Source organism: Protopterus annectens, chromosome 11.part0 (assembly GCF_019279795.1).
Source record: "Protopterus annectens isolate FY-2018-M chromosome 11.part0, PAN1.0, whole genome shotgun sequence".
Classification (NCBI taxonomy): domain Eukaryota; kingdom Metazoa; phylum Chordata; order Ceratodontiformes; family Protopteridae; genus Protopterus; species Protopterus annectens.
The window spans coordinates 63,215,194-63,235,484 of NC_056745.1; the positions used below are offsets into that span (position 1 = coordinate 63,215,194).

At 38.3% G+C, this 20,291-nt stretch overlaps 1 protein-coding gene across 2 annotated transcripts in view; it reads left to right on the forward strand.

Annotated features, from left to right (window-relative positions):
* The window catches only part of PDZRN4 (PDZ domain containing ring finger 4), a 953,431-nt gene that overhangs the window by 898,705 nt on the left and 34,435 nt on the right, over positions 1-20,291 (forward strand). For both annotated transcript variants that reach the window (XM_044087444.1, XM_044087445.1), the window contains exons 6-7: positions 18,780-18,881; positions 20,070-20,186. In XM_044087444.1, the coding sequence (XP_043943379.1) occupies positions 18,780-18,881; positions 20,070-20,186 (219 nt within the window). The remainder of the gene's footprint in view (positions 1-18,779; positions 18,882-20,069; positions 20,187-20,291) is intronic.

Genomic DNA, 20,291 nt, shown 5'->3' on the forward strand with positions numbered 1-20,291 from the left:
CTTTACAATTGTTTATTTGGATATGGTGTGCCATTTGTTTTTCCAAAGCATATGAATCATGCAAGTTTGCACAAATGTCATACTGAATACCTATAATTCTGTGTGAGATCATTCCTTGTGCACAGACCCGGAATACTTGTTCAGCTTCCCTCTAAGCATATTATGGGCTTCCTGTCAGACCAATGGTGCTTTACTGGACACTTGAGTATAATCCATGGAACAGGTATGTCTGTCAGCTCTGTTACCTTGTGGAATGTCACTTCATGTTCCAGTGTTACTGGTGCAGTAGGGGGAGCATTATAAGAAACATGGCATAGCATACAGGTAAGGATTGTAACGTATGTGTATGTATATTAATGATACTAAGGTATCTTCCTTTGGTCTTTTGAGTTCTTCAGTAGTAAGTTACAACTGGATGTACATTTATTTCACATGTTATGTGATTAGCCATGATTTTGTTATGCGGTGGTGCAGCAGTAGCATTGTCGCCTCACAGCAAGAGGTTCTCCCGTTCAATTCTCGTCTGGAGCGCCTTCTGTGTGGAGTCTGCATGTCCTTACCGCGGTCGAGTGGCATTCGAAAGACATGCATAAATGGGAATGCCTTCGTTGAAGGTTGGGCATCAAGCTGGCACTTCGGCACCATAAAAATCAACTGCCAATCATTAGCGGACCGGAGTTCCACTGTGGCGACCCTAACCGGGAAATGCCGAAAGAAGAACAACAAACAACTTTCAACCATACCTCTCAACTGTATAGATTTTCATAGAATGCCCAGATTTGTACCTCCTAGGTGGTCTGTTTATCATCAAATTGCTTTTTTCTGTCAAATCATTGAGGTTTGAAGTTCCCTATTTTTGGGCCTTTGTCCTCCATTATTTATGGCTTTGTCCAGATTTCTTGCTCTGAGAGATTGTGAGGTATGCTCTCAACTATCTAGATTTTCACTTCATATTTTTCATCTGTTCCTCCTAAAATTTGTGTTTCTCAGGGAAATCTCTGAGGATTGAATTGACAAAATTTATTTATTTTATTAATTTATTTTATTATTTATTTTACATTTGTTGACCGGGTATATGTCCATTTTCAGTAGAAGCCCGAGGAGAAAAGCTCAGAGAAAAATAAACAGTTAATACAAAATGCAAATAGATAACTGTACATTCAAAAACAATTAGATAACTATACACTCATGTACAGTTGTTATTTCAGCAGCAGTAAGCAGATAGGGTAATACTATGAAGTTTTTGTTACAATCATTTGGAGCAACAGTTAACATAGACAAATATAAGCATTAGTCAGTTAACATATTGTGTCGAGGAAATTCACACAGCACAGTGATGGGTATGAAGAGAGCAAATTATTTATATTTTTAGAAGAGAGAGCAGAAGAAAAGGTAAGAGAATTGATGTAAAAAAGGCTAAAGGCAAGGGAAGATAGTATCAGTCGGGCTTAGTGCATGGGAAAAGCCATTGGGATTTTAAGAAAAATCTTAATTGGTTCCTGAAAAGATGGGTGGATGTAGTAGAAGTTAGTTCAGTTCGGAGTTTGTTTCACGGTTTACCAACAGAGTTAGAAAACAGACAGTCCCCTGATTTGTTTTTAGATTTTAAGGTGGCTACTTGTAACCTATTTGCGGACCGTAGGGTTGGAAGATTTTGATAAGAATTGAAGAGGTTACCGAGTATAGGTGTATTTGTGGGATGGTGTAAGACCTTGTGGATAAAGGTGAGTTGCTGGTAGAGTAGCTGATTTTGTATTTCCAGCCATCCTAATAGTTTTAGATTTTGGCAGTGGTGGGTTCTAAATGGGGTACCCGTCGCAAATCTGGCTATGTTGTTGTAAGAAGTTGCCAGTTTATTTAAATTGCTTTTGGTTAGGTTTGTGTATGTGGGGAGGGCATAGAGAAGGGTCGAAATCAGGTGAGTTTGAGCAATAGTAATCTTGGCTGAGGCTGTGAGAAATTGTTTGAGTTTATACAGGAAACCAAGTTTTCTATTTACAGATTTAATAGTTAGGTTAATGTGTGTGTCAAAGTTGAGATTATTATCTATTGTTACACCTAGGAGTTTAGTGATAGTGTCAGGAGTGATGATAGTACCATTATTAGAGGTAAGTAAGAGACTGAGTGGAGGGGTCTTCTGTATGGGTGTAAACAGTAGTAGTTTTGTTTTTTTTGGGTTCAAGAGGAGACACCGTTGGTGGAACCATTTTTCTACTAAGGTGAATACAGTTTGTGCCCTGTTTTGGAGTTCAGTTGGAGAGGAAGCAGCACAGATTAGAGTTGAATTGTTGGCATATTGTATGCAGGTAGTTTGGGGAAGGGAGGTTTTCAGATCATTAATGAAAATACTAAAGAGGAATGGACCCAAAATAGATTCTTGTGGGACTCCAAGAGTGATCAGGAGCTGGGAGGAAAAGTTGTTCTCCCAGCGCACTGCTTGTTGTCTATTTTCAAGGTATGAATGAAACCATTTAACTGCTTGGGTATCAATTGAAAGAGATTTGAGAATATTTTTTTGTAATTGGTGGTTCACCATATCAAAGGCCTTGGAGAGATCTATAAAGAGAGCAGGTTACTATTTCTATTTTTATTAATGCAATCAGTAAAGGATAGGAGTGCTGTGGTAGTGCTGTGGAAAGGCCTGAAACCATGTTGTCAGTCCACTAATAGGTTATTTTCAAGGAGGTGATGCGGTAGTTGCCAGTGACTACATCTCTCCATAACTTTAGCTAGGGGTGAGAGGAGGGCTATAGGGCAGAAGTTTGAGAGTTCATTTGAGTTGCCTCCCTTATGCAAGGGGATAATATGTGAGATTTTCCATAGAGATGGGATGTAGGATTAAAATGGTTCTATTTATGAGGATGGAGATTGGGTAGGCTTGTACTCCTGCTGCAATTTGCAGGTATTCAGCTGGGAGGAGATCAACTGATGGTGTACATGGTTTTAGTTTAAGAAGTAGAGTGTGAATGAGGGATGTGGGAACAGGCTGAAGATGAAAAGTTTGGGGTAGATTGGTCAGCGGAGGAGATTCTGTGGTGGTGACAGGTAGTAAGGTGTTAGCTAGGGATTGGACAGTTTCAGAGAAAAATTTATTAAATGTGTCAGCAATTTGGTTGGGGGGGCTTTGAGTTAGGTTAGAGGGGGTAGGAGTTTTGGAGTGACCTGGATGCAGCAGTTTGTTGATTTCTGACCAGAACTTTTGTGGGTTTTGCTGTTGGGTTTGTTGGAGTTTGAGGTAGTTTTTTTTTGTCAAGGACTATAGCTCTTTTTGTGGCATTTCAAAGCTATCTAAAGTTTAGGTGATCTATTGGGTTTTTTGTTTTCCTCCATTTGGAACATATTTTATTTCTTAGTCTAATGCTGTGCCTAGTCTCATTAGAGAGCCAAGGAGCAGGTTTGTTTTTAGTTCTCACAGTACATGAGGGAGCATGGTTATTAAGGATTTGCAGAAATTTATTGTTAAAGAAAGAGACTGCTTCATCAAGAGGCAGGCATTTTAGGGGTGACCAGTTGCATGCTTTGAGCTCTGCTTGGGAGTTCACTGAGTTGACATTTTTTTTTTGTTCCGGGTTGTTCTAAATATTGTTTCTTTGGGAATGGTGGTCTTTTTACTAGTTATGAAGGTAAGGAAATGGTCACCAATTTCATCGGGAAGAATGCTGGTTTTGTAATTGAGAGGGTTGCTGCTAACTAGTCTCCAATCTAAGGCAGTTTGTTTCTTGCTAGGTTTGTGGGTCCTGGTAGGGAATGTAATGGTTTGGTGAAAGCCAAATAGGTTTATATGAGTAGTAGATTTGGGAGAGGTACAACCATTCCAGTCAATATTAAAATCACCAATGAGTATGATTTCTTGTGGGAGGGTCATTGAGAGCCAGCTGAGGGTATTTACAAGAGTATTAATGTTATTTCCTGGGGGATATATGAGCAAATACTGTTTATGGATTTATTAACATTTATTTGGAGCTTAGCGGTTAAAATTTTGAGATTAGAAGGTGATGATGGATGAATGTCTATTGAGGTGACCTTCAAAGAAGATTTAAACAGTAAAGCCACCCCACCACCCTTTTTATTTAGACGGTCAAGTAGGAGTATGTTATACCCTGGTGGAATTATATTATTGTTTTTAGTTATGGGTTTGAGCCAAGTTTCAGTTAGGCCTAAGATGTCAAAAGAATAGGTGTCTAATAGGGCATGAAGTTGTGTAATTTTATTGTTTAAGCTACGTATGTTAAGGTGGCCTATAAAGAGAGAGTTTAGGGTTTTGGTGGGGTTGTTAGAAAGAGAAATATTGGCTGATGAGGAGTCAGCAGTGGTAGTGTAAGGCCCTGGGTTTGGATGAATGTCACCGTGTTGAAGTAGACCTAATTGAAGATGATATTTAAGTTTGAAGACTTTAAAGAATATAGGGTATTCCTTTTTGATTTGGAAATATTTAGTATGGGATAATCTGTGAAATTGTGGAAGAAGGTAGGATGATGAGGATGTTATGTTAATATGGGTGTGAGAAGCTGTAAGAGAGAATGGGTTTGTTTGCCTTGTAGGGTGTTGAAATCTAGTAAAGCTTAGGGCTTCATAGTAGCTTAAGCTGTAAGATATTAGTAGATTGGTAAGACATACAGACCAGAGGAGAACTTTAAAGTGTATTGGCCTGCTGGTGCTAGTCATTGTTTGGCATATAGGATAGGTAAAACAGGTCAATTGGGATGTAGAGTAGGCCAGTGAAGGGGTGGAGCTGCTAGGGGAATTAGGGAGAGGAAGGAAAAAACAGGGATAAAATATTTAATTGTTTAATGAGATAATGTAGACTATTGGTTGGGAGTGTGGCTATGGAAGTATAAGGTCAGGTGCTCTGGGGGTGGATGGAATTTGGGGGTAGGGTAGGGGAGTGGAGTGAGCCTGCAGGGCGAACGGAGTGGGTAGAGCCAAAGGATGGACAAGCCACAGCTACGAAAAAACAATCTGTGGCTGTACAAGACTACAGTTAAGAGGTAGGTAATTGCTAAAGAGGGTTTGCAGAGTAAAAACAGAAGAAATGTAAGTTGGGCAGGGCAAGGGATATTTTAGGAGTGTCAGGCAAAGGGTAGTGAAAAAACTGGGTAAAAATAGCTGAACGATAGAGGTTTAACTGAGTTTGGAATGAAAGAGGTGAAAACGGTAAGGTATGCTATGGTAAAGGTATAGGGTATCACCTAGTGGTGACAGGGGGAATGACAGCAGAGAAGAGTCCTTCACAGAAAAATATTGGTAAAGTAGCTTTGTAATTAAGAGAACAATATTTATAAGAGTGTGGCTAGGCTTGGGGTACAAGCGGTCTGCAGATGGCTGCTATCGCTTGATAGTAGGCTGTAGTATTAAGCTCTTAACAGAAATAGTTAACTAAATGCAAACATCATAGTATAAGGTTAGGTACACTGAGTTTGTATTGCTTTTAATGAAGGGATTGTTGCTCCAAAGGGTGCAGTGAGGGTAGGAGTCTTCACCAGATCCCTGGAGATGATATTCTTTCCAGTGGTTTCTGTGGGTCTATAGATTCTTTGGTGGATATTAATGTCTTTCCTGGGCAGGAGAGAGTGGGAGCCCACAGGTAATAGACATGAGGCGCGACGGGCAGCCATACCACAGGACTGCTTAGCAGAGATGATGCTTTCCCCAGGTTGGACTAGGTGATTTAAAATGATTAAATGACAGATATTCGAGTTTCAGACTTCATATCCTTCAGAAGATTCATGCTAACAAAAAAAAAAAAACAAGAATACAAAAAAATTGTAATAATCATTTGCAAAACATGTGAAACAAATCAATATATATCTAAACTCATATATCTGATTTTAACAGTACGGCTGAACCTGGCACTCCATAAAAAAACTGAGATCCAGTCAAGGATGCAATTTTTTAAACCTAAAAAGTATAACTTGGCTGGATTCAAAAGGAAGTCATGCTTTGAGGGAGGTATCAGTCTTCCCCAAACAGGAACACAATGCCCAGTCTAAGACAAGAGCTCTAGCATTCCCCAAACTGTGAAGATTAATGATGAATTCTGGAGCCCTACACCAAATTCCAAAATGTGAATCAGGTTCAGAATGTGAATCTTGTTCAGAATGTGAATCAGGTTCAGAAAGTGAATCTTGTTCAGAATGTGAATCAGGTTCAGAATGCCATCGGGCTATTGCTGAATGCCAGTGTCAAATGACTAAGTAACAAACAGCATGACCCACTCACCTAGCATAGTTAGTGTTTTATCTGTATGTCAGTACTAGCATTATAGGCAACACATGGTAGAAAGACAAGTAGCCTGTAGTGTCAATACCAACATGAGTAAAATTGTATAACAGGATGTACGTAGTGTTGTGAAGGACAGAACTGTACAACAGGATATACATAGCATTGTGGAGGATAGAACTGTACAACAGAGATGTACATAGTGTTGTGAAGGACATAACTGTAAAACAGGATGTACGTAGTGTTGTGAGGGACAGAACTGTACAACAGAATGTATGTAGTGTTGTGAGGGGGCAGAATTGTACAACAGGATGTATGTAATGTTGTGAAGGACAGAACTATACAACAGGATGTACATCATTTTGTGAAGGACAGAACTATACAACAGGATGTACGTAATGTTGTGAAGGACAGCCAAGGGCTGTATATCCTGTTGTGGGGGGGGGGTGCAGTCAAGAATTCCATGCATGCACAGTCATTGCTTTTTGTAAGTTATCCCCTTTGGACACAGAGCATAACTTGAAACAACTTTCCAGCAGGGTTTGTGCTGTATGTCAATAGTGCAGCCCCAAAACATACCCTCCATACATTTTCATGCATTATCACAAGCAACCACAGGCAAGGCGGGCTTTGGAGGACTTCATCAGTTAAATGGTGGGTCATGAGGTGTTTGGTTTCTCTCAAGAATAGTCATGAAATTAATTTAAACAAAATCCTTCTAAATCTCATTACCTTGTCCCGGTGTTGCCTGTACTCCAGCATGTCATAATGTTGGAGTAGCATTGGATAGTCACTGGTATAATCTGCCCTCTCGTATGACATTATAATAGAAGGTAGACTTTCTTTCACCATCAGGATAGAGATGTAGGATAGTACAGGCCCTACACAGTGCTATGATGGCCATTTAGGAATTCACAATTTACACGATACACTCCAGAATTTTCGAGCAGTATGGCACTGAAAAATACGAGGACACTGGTTTCAGTCTTGTCACAGGTATAAGCTCACTCTTCAACACTTGCATAAGACAACAAACGTTTATAGATAAAGTTTGAAGGGCTGAAGACAATATAAAATCTATTAAAAAGGAATGTTTCAATATCAGTTGCATTCTATATCTAATCACATTTTGGAATTAGTCAAAACATGTCTTTGCGCACTGCTCTCAATTGTCCCTGATTCTGTCTCATATCTTTGCTCTTTCCCTCATAACATTTTTGACTTTCTGGTCAGTCACTGAGGATTACAGTAAGCCAACCATGAAAAACATTAGAGTTTCATTCTTATTCTTCAGAAAATGCATGTTGATGTAAAACATGTTATTCCATTTACTTTTTCTAAGTAAATTACAGTAATATTTAAAAACTGTCCCTGTTTTTGGGGCCTTTTCTGTATTATGTTTGGCTCTGACCCTGATTCTTGAGCAAAAAATTTGAGAACTCTGCCTACAAGGGATAAAAACTGAGTATATAATACCATTAAATCTGGTTATCTTTATCAAGATATCCTGATGTCTGTTTTCATTGGCATAATTTCTTCCATACTGATGTTTGATAATAACTATATTCATCTTTTTTTGCCATTTTTGCAGACTCACACCTCTCTAGTAAAACTCCAAATTATCTTATTTCTTTAAATGTCATTAAAGGGTATGTATATTTTAAATATACAGTGGATATAAAAAATGTACACCCCCTGTTAAAATGCCAGGTGTTTGTGATATAAAAAATGAGACCACAATAAATAATTTCAAAACTTTTGATTTAATTACAGTATTCAGTCTTCTTTGGTAAGAGTTCATCAGCATGGCGCATCTTGACTTGGCAATATCTGCCCACTCTTCTTTGCAAAAGCACTCCAAATCTGTCAGATTCAAGGGCATCTCTTGTGCACAGTCCTCTTCAGGACGCCCCACAGATGTTCTATTGGATTTAGGTCTGGGCTCTGGCTGGACTGTTCCAAAACTTTAATTTTCTTCTGGTGATGCCATTCTTTTGTTGATTTGGATGTTTGCTTAGGGTCATTGTCATGTTGAAAGGTGAAATTTCTCTTCATCTTCAGCTTTCTAGTAGACACCTGAAAGTTTTGGACCAAAAGTGACTGTTATTTGGAACTGTTCATAATTCCCTCCACCTTGACTAAAGCCCCAGTTCCAGGTGTAGAAAAGCAACCCCAAAACATGATACTGCCACCACCATGCTTCACCATGGGGATGGTGATCTTTTGGTGATGCAAAGTGTTGTTTTTGCGCCAAAAAGTTCAACCTTGGTCTCATCAGACCATAACACATTTTCCCACATGCTTTTGGGAGACTTGATTTATTGTTTTGCAAATTTTAGCTGGGCCTGGATATTTTCCTGTGTAAGAAAAGGCTTCCATCTTGCAACCCTACCCATAGTCCAGACATATAAAGAATATGGGAGATGGTTGTTACATGTAGTACACAACCAGTACTTGCCAGAAATTCCTGCAGCTCCTTCAGTGTTGCTGTAGGTCTCTTGGTAGCCTTACAAAAACAGAAAGTCTGAACCAAACCAAAAACCAAAGGCAAACAAATCACCAGGACCAGAAGATGAAACTCACACTGCAGTGTGAGTTTCATCTTCTGTTCCTGGTGATTTGTTTGTCTTTCTCCTCTTGGCAGCCTCCCTGACCAATTTTCATCTTGTCTTTTCATCAGTTTTGGAGGGATGTCCAGTTCTTTGCAATGTCACTGTTGTCCCATATTTTTTCCACTTTTTGATTACTATCTTTACTGTGTTCCAGGGTATATCCAATGCTGTGGAAATTTTTTGTACCCTTCTCCTGACTGATACCTTTCAACAATGAGATCCCTTTGATGCTTTGTAAGCTCTCTGCAAACCATGGCTTTTGCTATAGCAAGCAACTGAGTAAATGTCAGGAAAATCCTACTATGACAGCTGCATACCACTCAACCTGGAAACATCAAAAATCTGGACAAGGCCCATGAAAAATAAGTACAAATCTGTACGCTGATTAACATCTAATTTGCATACACAATTATGTAACCCCACCCACTCCAGTGGAATTGTGGGATACCAACATTCAAATGCAAACTGAAGAACAGACAACGAAAATATGGCACCAGAGTCCCCCTGCAGCTATTCCAATGTCCCATTACCTGGCTATTTTGCCCCATTAACCATAAACACAAATGCGTGCATACTGCTTTACTTCTACAATGAGTATTTCGATTTTATTTTTACATTTTACAGTACAACAATGCACAAACATTAATAGACATCTGGTAAAGAAAGCAATACTGTCTCACAATGAAAATAGACTTGGCATTAAAATTCTCTGCCCTTGAAACTCACATTCATTGAAACAGCATTGAAACCCACAGCACATCCAAATAAAATGCATCTGGCCAGTGGTGGATAAAGATTACCTTTGGGCTGTTTTCAAATCATTGGCTCCTTGCACACAAAACAAGAAACATACGTGTTATTTTATTTGATACACCTTCCTGATTTTATTAAATTATATTCCTTGTATATCACTTGCAGAAATGACTGACAGTCTTGCACTGTGCCCATTGCATACCAATTCTAGGAATGCTAGCTGGACGTTGACAGGGAGTTAAGATTTAATAAAAAATCACCACCCAATTGCTGATGATGACATCACTTTCACCACTTCACTCTCACTAAGAAAGGATCAAATGTGCTATAAGGATTTCATCCAAAAGTAACAAATGGATCAATATTGCAGCTGCTGGAGGTTTGGTAGTTAGGTATGGGGCCCAATTGGTTGAATGACCAAAAGATTTCTAGCTTCTTCATCAAACCTATAAATATACTTTCAGATCAGAAATCTAAGGACATTGTTTTATTTGCTGTAGAGTTTATAATTAGTAGCAAAGCTTCCCTATAGAGTGTGATGCATTGTTCAGTGTCTAGCTTTATAAAACAGTACAATTAATATCAGAAAAATGAAGTAAAAACTAAATCAAGATAAGAAAAATATATTACCTACTTATAAATCTTGCATAACTTTTTGAATACTCTGAAGGATTACTGCACCAATTTCTACTTGCCAGTTGCCTCATGTTTTCATTTTATTGTTGACATTTATTTAACTGCTAATGATGCAGTCTAACTCCAGTGCAAACCATGTGCTTCTTTCTCTGCATTATATATTTTTTATAAAACTGATACATTTTTGTAGCAGGTTAGATATCAATAACATGGTTTTGGTAATGTATGTTAGCTGAGGTTATGTGACATTAATTTAAGTTATGTGTGACTTGTTTCTGGTTTAAAAAAGAATTAAAAAGGTATTTCACAAATTCACCATGAAAATGTTGAGAACAAAGTTGAGAACATAAAAATTGTACAGTTAGCATCAGCAGATAAAGAAAATGTTATCAAAACTTAGTAATGATACAAAGCGGTTCATTCAAACACAAACCAATTAAATAAAGTGTCTGTTTTTCAACAGTAATGTTCATTTTACTCCATGAACCTGAGGCCTAATGTTGCTTAAATGTTACAATGTCAACTTTAATGATTATTTTATTCCGTGAACCTGAGACCTAACATTGCCAAAATGATAAATTTTTATTTTGTGTGACTGAATCTCTCTGTCATTTTGCTAAAGCTGGATCATAACTATTCTTTAAAATATTTTCTAGATGTTGTTTGTCCAACTTCATAAATATTATGCATTACTACACAAAGCAGCAGATAAAAATAAATGCATTTAAAAGTATTTTAAAAGGAATTTGTTTAAACTGCATGCTGTTAATCACAGTTTCCTTTTACTCCAAATCTCCAATGAAACACAACACAGTAACACACACACACACACACACACACACACACGCACGCGCGCACACGCACACACGCACACACACACACACACACACACACACACACACACACACACACACACACACACACACACACACACACACACACACACACACCCTTACCTCTAACTCTTCTATATAAAATCCACATCCCGAGCGTCTGCCACATAATAAATCCAAGCGAGGCTGCGAGCGTTTTCTTATAAATAGAATCCACCGTCTGCCACATAATAAATCCGAGTGAGCATCTTCTTGTAACTAGAATCCAGCACATCTGAGTGAGTGTTGTAAATAGAATCCACCACCACATAATAAATTTGAGCGAGCATCTTCTTAAAATCTCGAGTGTTTTAAACAGGCATTTCCAGCTCTAGTGACTTGCCGCTCGGAAAGCATTTGAACCAGAGCTGAAACACCTACACAAGCGCTCAGTTCTGACAGGCTGGTGGAGCTGAAGTCATCGCGCAAGTGATGACGTCAGCTGACGAAGCGTAAAAATTAAAAAATAAAAAAAACAAAGCGCAGAAAGGAAAATAAATTTGAAATGAAGGGGTGCCACTCTGGAATCGTGGCACCCCATTATTTGGACCCCAAAACTTGGTAAAACCAGAGTAATTCGGGACAGTTAGGAGGTATGGACAGTTGAACTTTATTTGGGGTTAATCAGAGTCTCTTTAATTGATGGCAGGTATGTACCCAAGAAGACTGAATACTGTAATTAAATCAAAAGGTGCTTCAACAAAGTATTAGTTAAAGGGTGTGCACACTTATGCAACAGCTTATTGTACGTTTTTTATTTTTTATATTTTTCCCCTAACAGATTTGTTTGTTTTTCAATTGAATTGTACAGGTTATAGGTCACATTAAAGTTGGGAAAAGTTTTGAAATGATTTATTGTGGTATCATTTTTTTATATCACAAAAACCTGGCACTTTAATAGGGGTGTGTACACTTTTTATATCTACTGTATATATACTGTATTAAAGAAAGACACTCATCATTTGCATTTTTAAACTGTGCAGTATGCGATTATATTGAGAAGGCATCTTGCCTCATCTCTCTCTACATAGAAATACCTGACCCATTTTAACCATTATCCATTTGTTTCAAATCTGAACAAGAAATGTAGACAAACACAAAACTTACATCATAATCCTAACTGCTGGACCATATTAAACAAAAACATGACAGACCCTATCATAACCTTTTCTATATCTGTTTTCCAAAAAGAAATCCTTTTGCCAAGTCAGTGTATAACCTCCTAGACTACTAATTATCCATAGAATATTCTAGACAACCCATACCAAACCCTCTACTTCACATGAAACAAAGTTAATTTCTTTTGACTGTATATGCATCTGCAACATATATTCCAATATCTTAATTTCTGTTCAACAAAGATACAGATCTTCAAGATGAAAAATGTTTTTCAAATTCCCTGTCTCCCAGCAACTTCAAAATAGTCCCATAAAATCAAAAGCCAAGGTCTTCCTGATCCCTTAATATACAAGTCATTTAACTCAATCACACTTACAGTACCTTTTCTGTATTTGTGTTATTCACATCTACAGCATGGGCTATGAAATAATAACTTTGCTTGTGTGCCTGCAACCCCTATCTGTGCTCCCATGGAAATAATTCAATATCCTTCTTAAGGTTAGATGTTAAATACACTCAGTCATAATCATCAAGTTGCATGACTGTGTGTCTTTAACTGCAAGTAAAGACAGGAACCATTACCACAATAAAATAATGCACCAAAGTCTGATTTCCTGTACCTTTTGAATCCACTATCTAGCTGATCCACCTGTATGCACATGAATGCATCCTACAGGGAGTGGCATGTACTATCAGTAAATCCATTGTCTTCCATCAGACAACCAACAGGAAGAAAATGCATGGAAACATCATTTTTCCATATTTTTTATAACTTTGTATAGCACTCTTTCCTTTCCTTGACTGTTGGTTCCTGCTGGCTGTTTTTGTCTGTTTCATTGCCTGATGTCATCAATGGACTGACCAATCAGATGGTGATGCCATAAAATTACTCTTCAGTTTTAAGTTTTTGTTCAAGACTGCATATAAGGTACCTATAAACGTTCACATTTTTTTTTCGCTTATATGGAGATAGGATTAACAGAAATGTGCCACACGTGCTAAAATGGGCAAGGTGCAAAAGCTAATGACATTGAAAGGAAAATACCAATCATGGTTTTTAATCAAGCCATAATGTTTTAGAATTGTGACAAAAGCAAACAATAAAACATTAAATTCCATTCTTCGTTTATTTACAGTTAGTTGCTGGATAAATGTATTGTTAAAAATGAGAGAGTCTGGACAAAATATTCACCTTCACACAGATAAAATATCCACCTCTATAGAACTGCACCTACATATACAAATGTACACTTTGATAAGCTACCATCCTGTTTAAGAGACAACTTGGTTTATCACCCCCCCGATCGAATTTACTTAATATCCGAAATGTGTGGTATGAGTTGTAGCCCAGTAGTGCTGGAGTGCTCTCTGGAGCCATGAACCAGGTTTCAGTTACTGCACAGATGTCGACGTTCTCCATACCTAGGAGTGCTTCGAGCACATGCATTTTGGGATTTGAACTCCTGACGTTGAGTAGCATAACCCTTATTTTTTTACTTGTGCTGTTTATGGAGATGGGTTTGAATTTTGAGCCTTGCCTAAAAAAGGCACTATGGGTGCAGCAAGAGCCTTGGCCAGTATTCGAAAGCCAAGGGGTGAAAGGTGCAAGCCGTCTTCTTCTACCACAGTTATTATTTCTACTCTGACCGTGTATCTTTTCCCATGTTTCTGTCTACACATACACACTCATCAACACACTCACATACATGCATGTAGTCACACACACACACACACACACACACACACACATACACGTGCACTATAGGTGTGTATATGTAAGAATTTAATCCAAATTACAGGAGTCACACTAGCGCAGTAAGATGCATTATCACCTCACAATAAGAGGTTCTTGAGTTCAGTTTTCAGCTGAGGTACATTCTGCCTGGAATATGCATGTTTTCCTTGTGTTGGCATGGGCTTTCTCAAGGTAGTCCCACATTTCACATGGTATCCGTGAGTTTGACTGGTGAATCTAAATTAGCCTTCAGTGTGAGTGTGGTGTTTGTGTGTGTGTGTGTGTGTGTGTGTGTGTGTGTGTGTGTGTGTGTGTGTGTGTGTGTGTGTGTGTGTGTGTGTGTGTGTGTGTGTGTGTGTGTGTGTGTGTGTGTGTGTGTGTGTGAGATGGAAGAAAGACCTGGCAATCTACTTTCATTCTCTACTTGTCTGTTTATTTATTTATATTTCATCTGTTAACCGGGTTAGTCCAACTGAGCCACAGGCCCATTTTCAGTGGAGAACCGAAGAGAAAAGCTCCAAAAAAATACAAAAAAAAATACATAAATACAAGGCTTTACAAATTAAAAAATGACAAGGATTACAGTGGCTGTTCCTTGAGTCGATATCCCTGGATGAATGAAGATATATTATATGTAACATATGCAATATAATATACACCATGATCTGTTGATCCAGACTTATTACTGAATAATGAATGGAAGTTTCATACTAAGCAAAATTTGACCTCAAGTACTTCTCACAGAGTGGATGTACATATGTGCATCTGTATCTGTGTGTGTGTGTGTGTGTGTGTGTGTGTGTGTGTGTGTGTGTGTGTGTGTGTGTGTGTGTGTGTGTGTGTGTGCATGTGCATACGTGTGTGTGTGTGTGTGTGTGTGTGTGTGTGTGTGTGTGTGTGTGTGTGTGTGTGTGTGTGTGTGTGTGTGTGTGTGTGTGTGTGTGTGTGTGTGTGTGTGTGTGTGTGTGTGTGTGTGTGTGTGTGTGTGTGTGTGTGTGTGTGTGCATGTGCATACGTGTGTGTGTGTGTGTGTGCGTGTGCATACGTATACTTGTGTGTGTGTGTGCGTGTGCATACGTATACTTGTGTGTGTGTGTGCGTGTGTGTGTGTGTGTGTGTGTGTGTGTGTGTGTGTGTGTGTGCATGTGTGTGTGTGTGTGTGTGTGTGTGTGTGTGTGTGTGTGCATGTGCATACGTGTGCGTGTGTGTGTGTGTGTGTGTGTGTGTGTGTGTGTGTGCATGTGCATACGTGTGCGTGTGTGTGTGTGTGTGTGTGTGTGTGTGTGTGTGTGTGCATGTGCATACGTGTGTGTGTGTGTGTGTGTGTGTGTGTGTGTGTGTGTGTGTGTGTGTGTGTGTGTGTGTGTGTGTGTGTTGGTTTGGTGCTGGAAGCATCAGGAAAATGATAATTATTAGACTGCATTCAGACAAATTGCTGAATTCCTGATCCAGAAAGCTGCAAATATCAGAAAGAGCAAGATATTTAAAGCAGAATCACACTGGATTGCAATGTTTTTTGACTGATAATGGAACTAATGCCTACTTGCATGAGCAATGGCAATGCACTGTCTTATTAAACATGGCTCCATCCCTATCTTAAAATGACAAAAAACTGTTCACAACATATCCAAAGAATAACTTCTGTCTTCTATTTACTGTTACAAGGAAGTGCCTGTTTTTATTGATTTTCACCGTAATTCTTTCTAATATACACCAATTATGCATTTGCTCTATATTCAACTGCAATAGCTTCCCTCCCAGATACTACTACATGAATTACCTTAGTGCACTTTAAAAACACAGAGCTTAAAACAAAGACTGATGTTTGTAAACATAGGGGTGTCTGCAAAGTATCCCAAATACCATTCAAAGCATATGGTAAATAGACAAGTCATTCAGTAAAAACTGCAAAAAGACCCAGCCAAGCTAGAGTCTTCACTGTGGAAAGCCTGAAACCTCATGTAGTAGAGTCCCATGGGATATATGCAAAATAACCACTTAAGGACATATCAGTGTTTCAGCTTTTTAGGTCTTTCTGGGTACATTCAGGCCAATAAAGCCAAACTGCACTCGGGGTAGACATGCATATTTCAACCTTTTTTTAACTTCTTCAATACAGCATAAGTTAATTATTTACCTATGCTTTACAAAAATAGCCTGATGTCCATAAACATTATGATACCTGCAAAATATCCCAGACATCCAAATCAAAGGATAAAAAGTTCACATAGACAAACCATTCAGTAAAAAAGGTGAAAGCGATCAGCCAAGCCAGAAAAGATCAGCTTAAACGTTTTCTGTAAATGTAAATAAACTTACCTGAAGCATAGAGCTCATTGTAAATGACAAATTGTAAATGATAACCATGTTATGCAGGGTTAAGAAATATGCTCTGTCATACTAGACAGTGTAATAAACCAACAAATACTGGTTATGGTTTTGTAAGATTTTAGTATTGCATATGAAATAAAGTGTTCTCAGTGAAAGGCTGCATTCAAACTCTTATCCTCTCACCAAAAATCCAGCCTGCTGTCCCTCTACATCTCCCACCAGCTTCCTCAGTATATTTTGCAGGCTTATTAGTTCCTCCTGCCTTCTTCCCCAAGACATCTTGGTGCTCTTTCCTCAGACATCACTCATTACTTCCCACAAAGTATCACAGCTATCTTGTCCTATTGTTTAGTAATAATATATCAAAAGCCATCTGGCTAGCAGTCTCCATCCCCCAAAACACTAATAGCCGAACACACTTCCTTCTCCTCCTCCTCAATACACCTTCCCAGCCATTCCTTTCACTCCCATTTGGCGTTATATTTTCCCAAACTATTCCCATTCATCTGTCACCCTTTCCCTGCAGTGTCTTATCTGCTGTTTATAGCCTATTGTAAATCTTTTTGAAAATCTTCACTCTCTCTCACCTCTCCATAAGACCTCATCCAGTAACCCTGACACTGTTTCTGCTCTGTGTTCTTCCAGCATTTTCCATGCTAGTATTTAACCTGCTCAGTCTCCCTCAACACACCATGATGCTTTGCTTCTCCCCAGCTCAGTATGTATTCTGGATCCCCAAACCATTTTGGATTTCTTTTTTTCAATTATGGACTTTCTCTTTATGCTTGATTTTACTATCTGCAATTTTGATTAGCTCACAGGGAAGAGAAATTTCTCCAGTAGAGACTGGGGAAACCAATTTCTCAGTTTGGGAGAAGGGGTTGGTGCTGCCTGCTAGCACCAGCCCTTGTAGAAGTGAGGGATGACCAGTATGGACAGCCCAGATCAGCATTCACAAGGGAATGTAGAGCTTACATTGAATATCCTCATACCAGTCCTAATGGTTGCCTGAATGATGGTGCCTACAGTTCGATCCTCAACAAGGTGATATGGAAGGAATAGGTTGCATGGCTGGGAGGGGGCTGATGGTCAATAGTCAGTGGGAGCAAAGAGTATTTAAAAAAAATAATTCAGTCAATCTTTGCAAGTAAGTCCCTCAGTTCCATGTTGCACAGTGATAGAGCCTTAACTTTCTTCTAGATGAACCACGTTTGATTGGGGGCCCAAGCACTGGAGGAAATAGCCGAAGAAGTCTGGCAGTGAGTTCTGAAGCTGGTGCAATCATCTTAGGGTTGTGGAGGCCAGTTATAACTGCTGCAAAGCCATTATCAACTGCAAGGAGTGTTGTGTGACATGCAGCATATGAGTTGGAGATGGCAACCTTTGTGATGCATGTGTGGGGCATGAACAGCAATACTCACAGAGAAAGGCATAGCAAGATGTCATGTGTGTGAATAAAAATATCTGACACCAGTGGAAGGGCTAAAGCCCACAAAAGAAAAGCCTTTTTTTAGTTGCCAGGATGATTGTCTCCCATAACTGGCTTTCACCCCATGGGGGAATAAATGGACCAACTGATCACAGAATAGCTGATGGCAAACAGACAATGGGGATTAAACAATACAAATAAATCTTTGGAAACAAGTTCACAGATCTTTGTGTCACTTTAATGTATTGTTTTATGGAGAAACAGTCACTTTTTACAGTTGCTTATCTTCACAAAACTCAAACAGGGCACATAGAATCTAATATATAATCTATACGTACGTATATCTCTATCATGTATATGAGAGAGGTAGGTAGGGATATATAAATATATAATCTATACATATCTATATCTATATTTATATGCATTTGTGTATATGTCTGTGTCTGTGTGTGTTGTATCTCTAATGTTCAGTAGTAACAATTAGTTGCTGGGAAATATAAGCAGACGTATCTGTGCCTTTTCAGTTATGAAACTTGCACTGGGAAGCTTGCTGTGAATGTCATGACATCTTAAACAATTATATAAGATGATTACATGAAGAAGCATTCAACAAAGGGCTGTAATACTGCTTTGTAGGAGATAATACTATAGCTCTCTAATTGACGCCTCTAAGCACACAGTATAACTGATTCCAGCTGTGACATCACCAGTCTTGCTTCCTTCAGCGCTATTATCTCAAAGTGACACTTCCATTACTCTGAATGGAGAAAGATGAACGTCATCTGTCAGTGGCTGGTTAATTGTGTTGCTAGATATATGTTGCCAGGGCACAGGTTGGACATTTATGAACATAACTGCTTCCTCTGATGTCCGCCATTCTTCAGCAATCGATACAGCTCTTACAGTAAGCACATAATTGAGTGAAGGCACTTACCTCTGACTGGACAAAAATGAACCCATTGTGTGAGTTTCATTGTCCATACATTTGCCACAGATGAGCTGATATTTGCCCTTTATTGTGCGTTGTTTTGTGGAAATGGAAACTAAATATGTTACTTTCATTTGTTTTCCAGATAAATGGCCAAGATGTCCAAAACCGAGAGGAAGCCGTTGCAGTGCTCTCTAATGAAGAATGCAAGAAAATTGTACTGCTGGTTGCCAGACCAGAATTTCAGGTTAGAGAATGAAATTGTTGAAAATATGTGTTATATATACAAAAATAAAAAAAGATGAAGTTAAAAACAATCAATTTAGAAAAGGCAGTGCTAATTTGCATATAAAATAATGGAAAAAAGAAACATGCAGAAAATACTGGCAAATTGAATGAAAGCATGTAAATAGAATGCAAAACTGCATTCTATATCCATTTTAAATTTAAGGGTGCAGATACATTGCTCAGCACTTTAACTTAAACAGTCATATTTCCAGTAATATGTTTTTTCAGAATTGTTCTTTTAATATCATATGTTTAAATGTGTCTGTGTCAGTTTTGTACAGATTTGACTGATAGCATCTATTTGGCTGAAAAACATGAGACACCATGGGCTCATTAAAAGCAACTGGAAGAGACCCAAGGGAATTTTGTAGAGACGCATATTACTTAAAAAAACATGTTTAAGGCAGGCAAGTCACAGTTCCTTTTGGCATACGGATTCCAGTAGATGTTTGATCACTCAGAAGTGACTTCACCTCACAAAAGATATTACAAAAGAAATAAAATCTGCATGAAACATTTTATTACATTGTTTACAACTTAACAAATGACGGTTTTCAATATGTTATATATTTATACAAAATCTTCAAAACGCTAGTTTTTCAGAAGCATGTATGCACTATGTTGCTAGTAGGTTTCCATGCCACAGAAAGGGTTGCAGTGAAACTGTTTTCTCCCTTAGAATATAGCCGTGCTATTAAAATGTCTAGTAATTAGACAGTGATAATAAAACTGACAGCTCAACTGCTAAATGCCAGTATTAGAAAAGAGAAGCCAATTCTGCAGTGGACCCCTGAATCTCAATTAGGCTGATTTGGCAATGCTGTTATTATCTTAATAGGATATAATAGGGATGTTACATTTAACCTTTTAATGTCTGTTTAAAATAAGCAACCTGAACAAAATGTAAACCACTAGGTCTATTTAGGATTCAGATGTGTATCTGCATATGTGATAAAGTAATTAGTAAAGTATGTTCCATTTGTGCTCTGTGATGTATTCCCTTTTTTAATGACAAATTCCCAATATACCAAAGGAATCAGTTTGCTCTAATCTGTCATAAGGAAAAATGAGTTGGCATTCCCAGATGAGACAGTTCAGCAGTGTTTAAGAAACAATAATTCTCATCTCTAATTATGCTTCTTTGCAGCTTGATGAAGGATGGTTAGATGATGAAAGAAATGAATTCTTAGAGGAACTAAGCGGAGAGATGTTGGAGGAACAGCACAATCAAGTAATGCAATGTGCAGTCAGTGAAAAGGAGCAGGTATGACTGAATGTCTGAAATAAATATACATTGTGCATACATCTGTATCTGTCTTATGGAAGTTTTTCCTTGTTTTATTTTGTTTATTTTTTTCAACCTGCATTT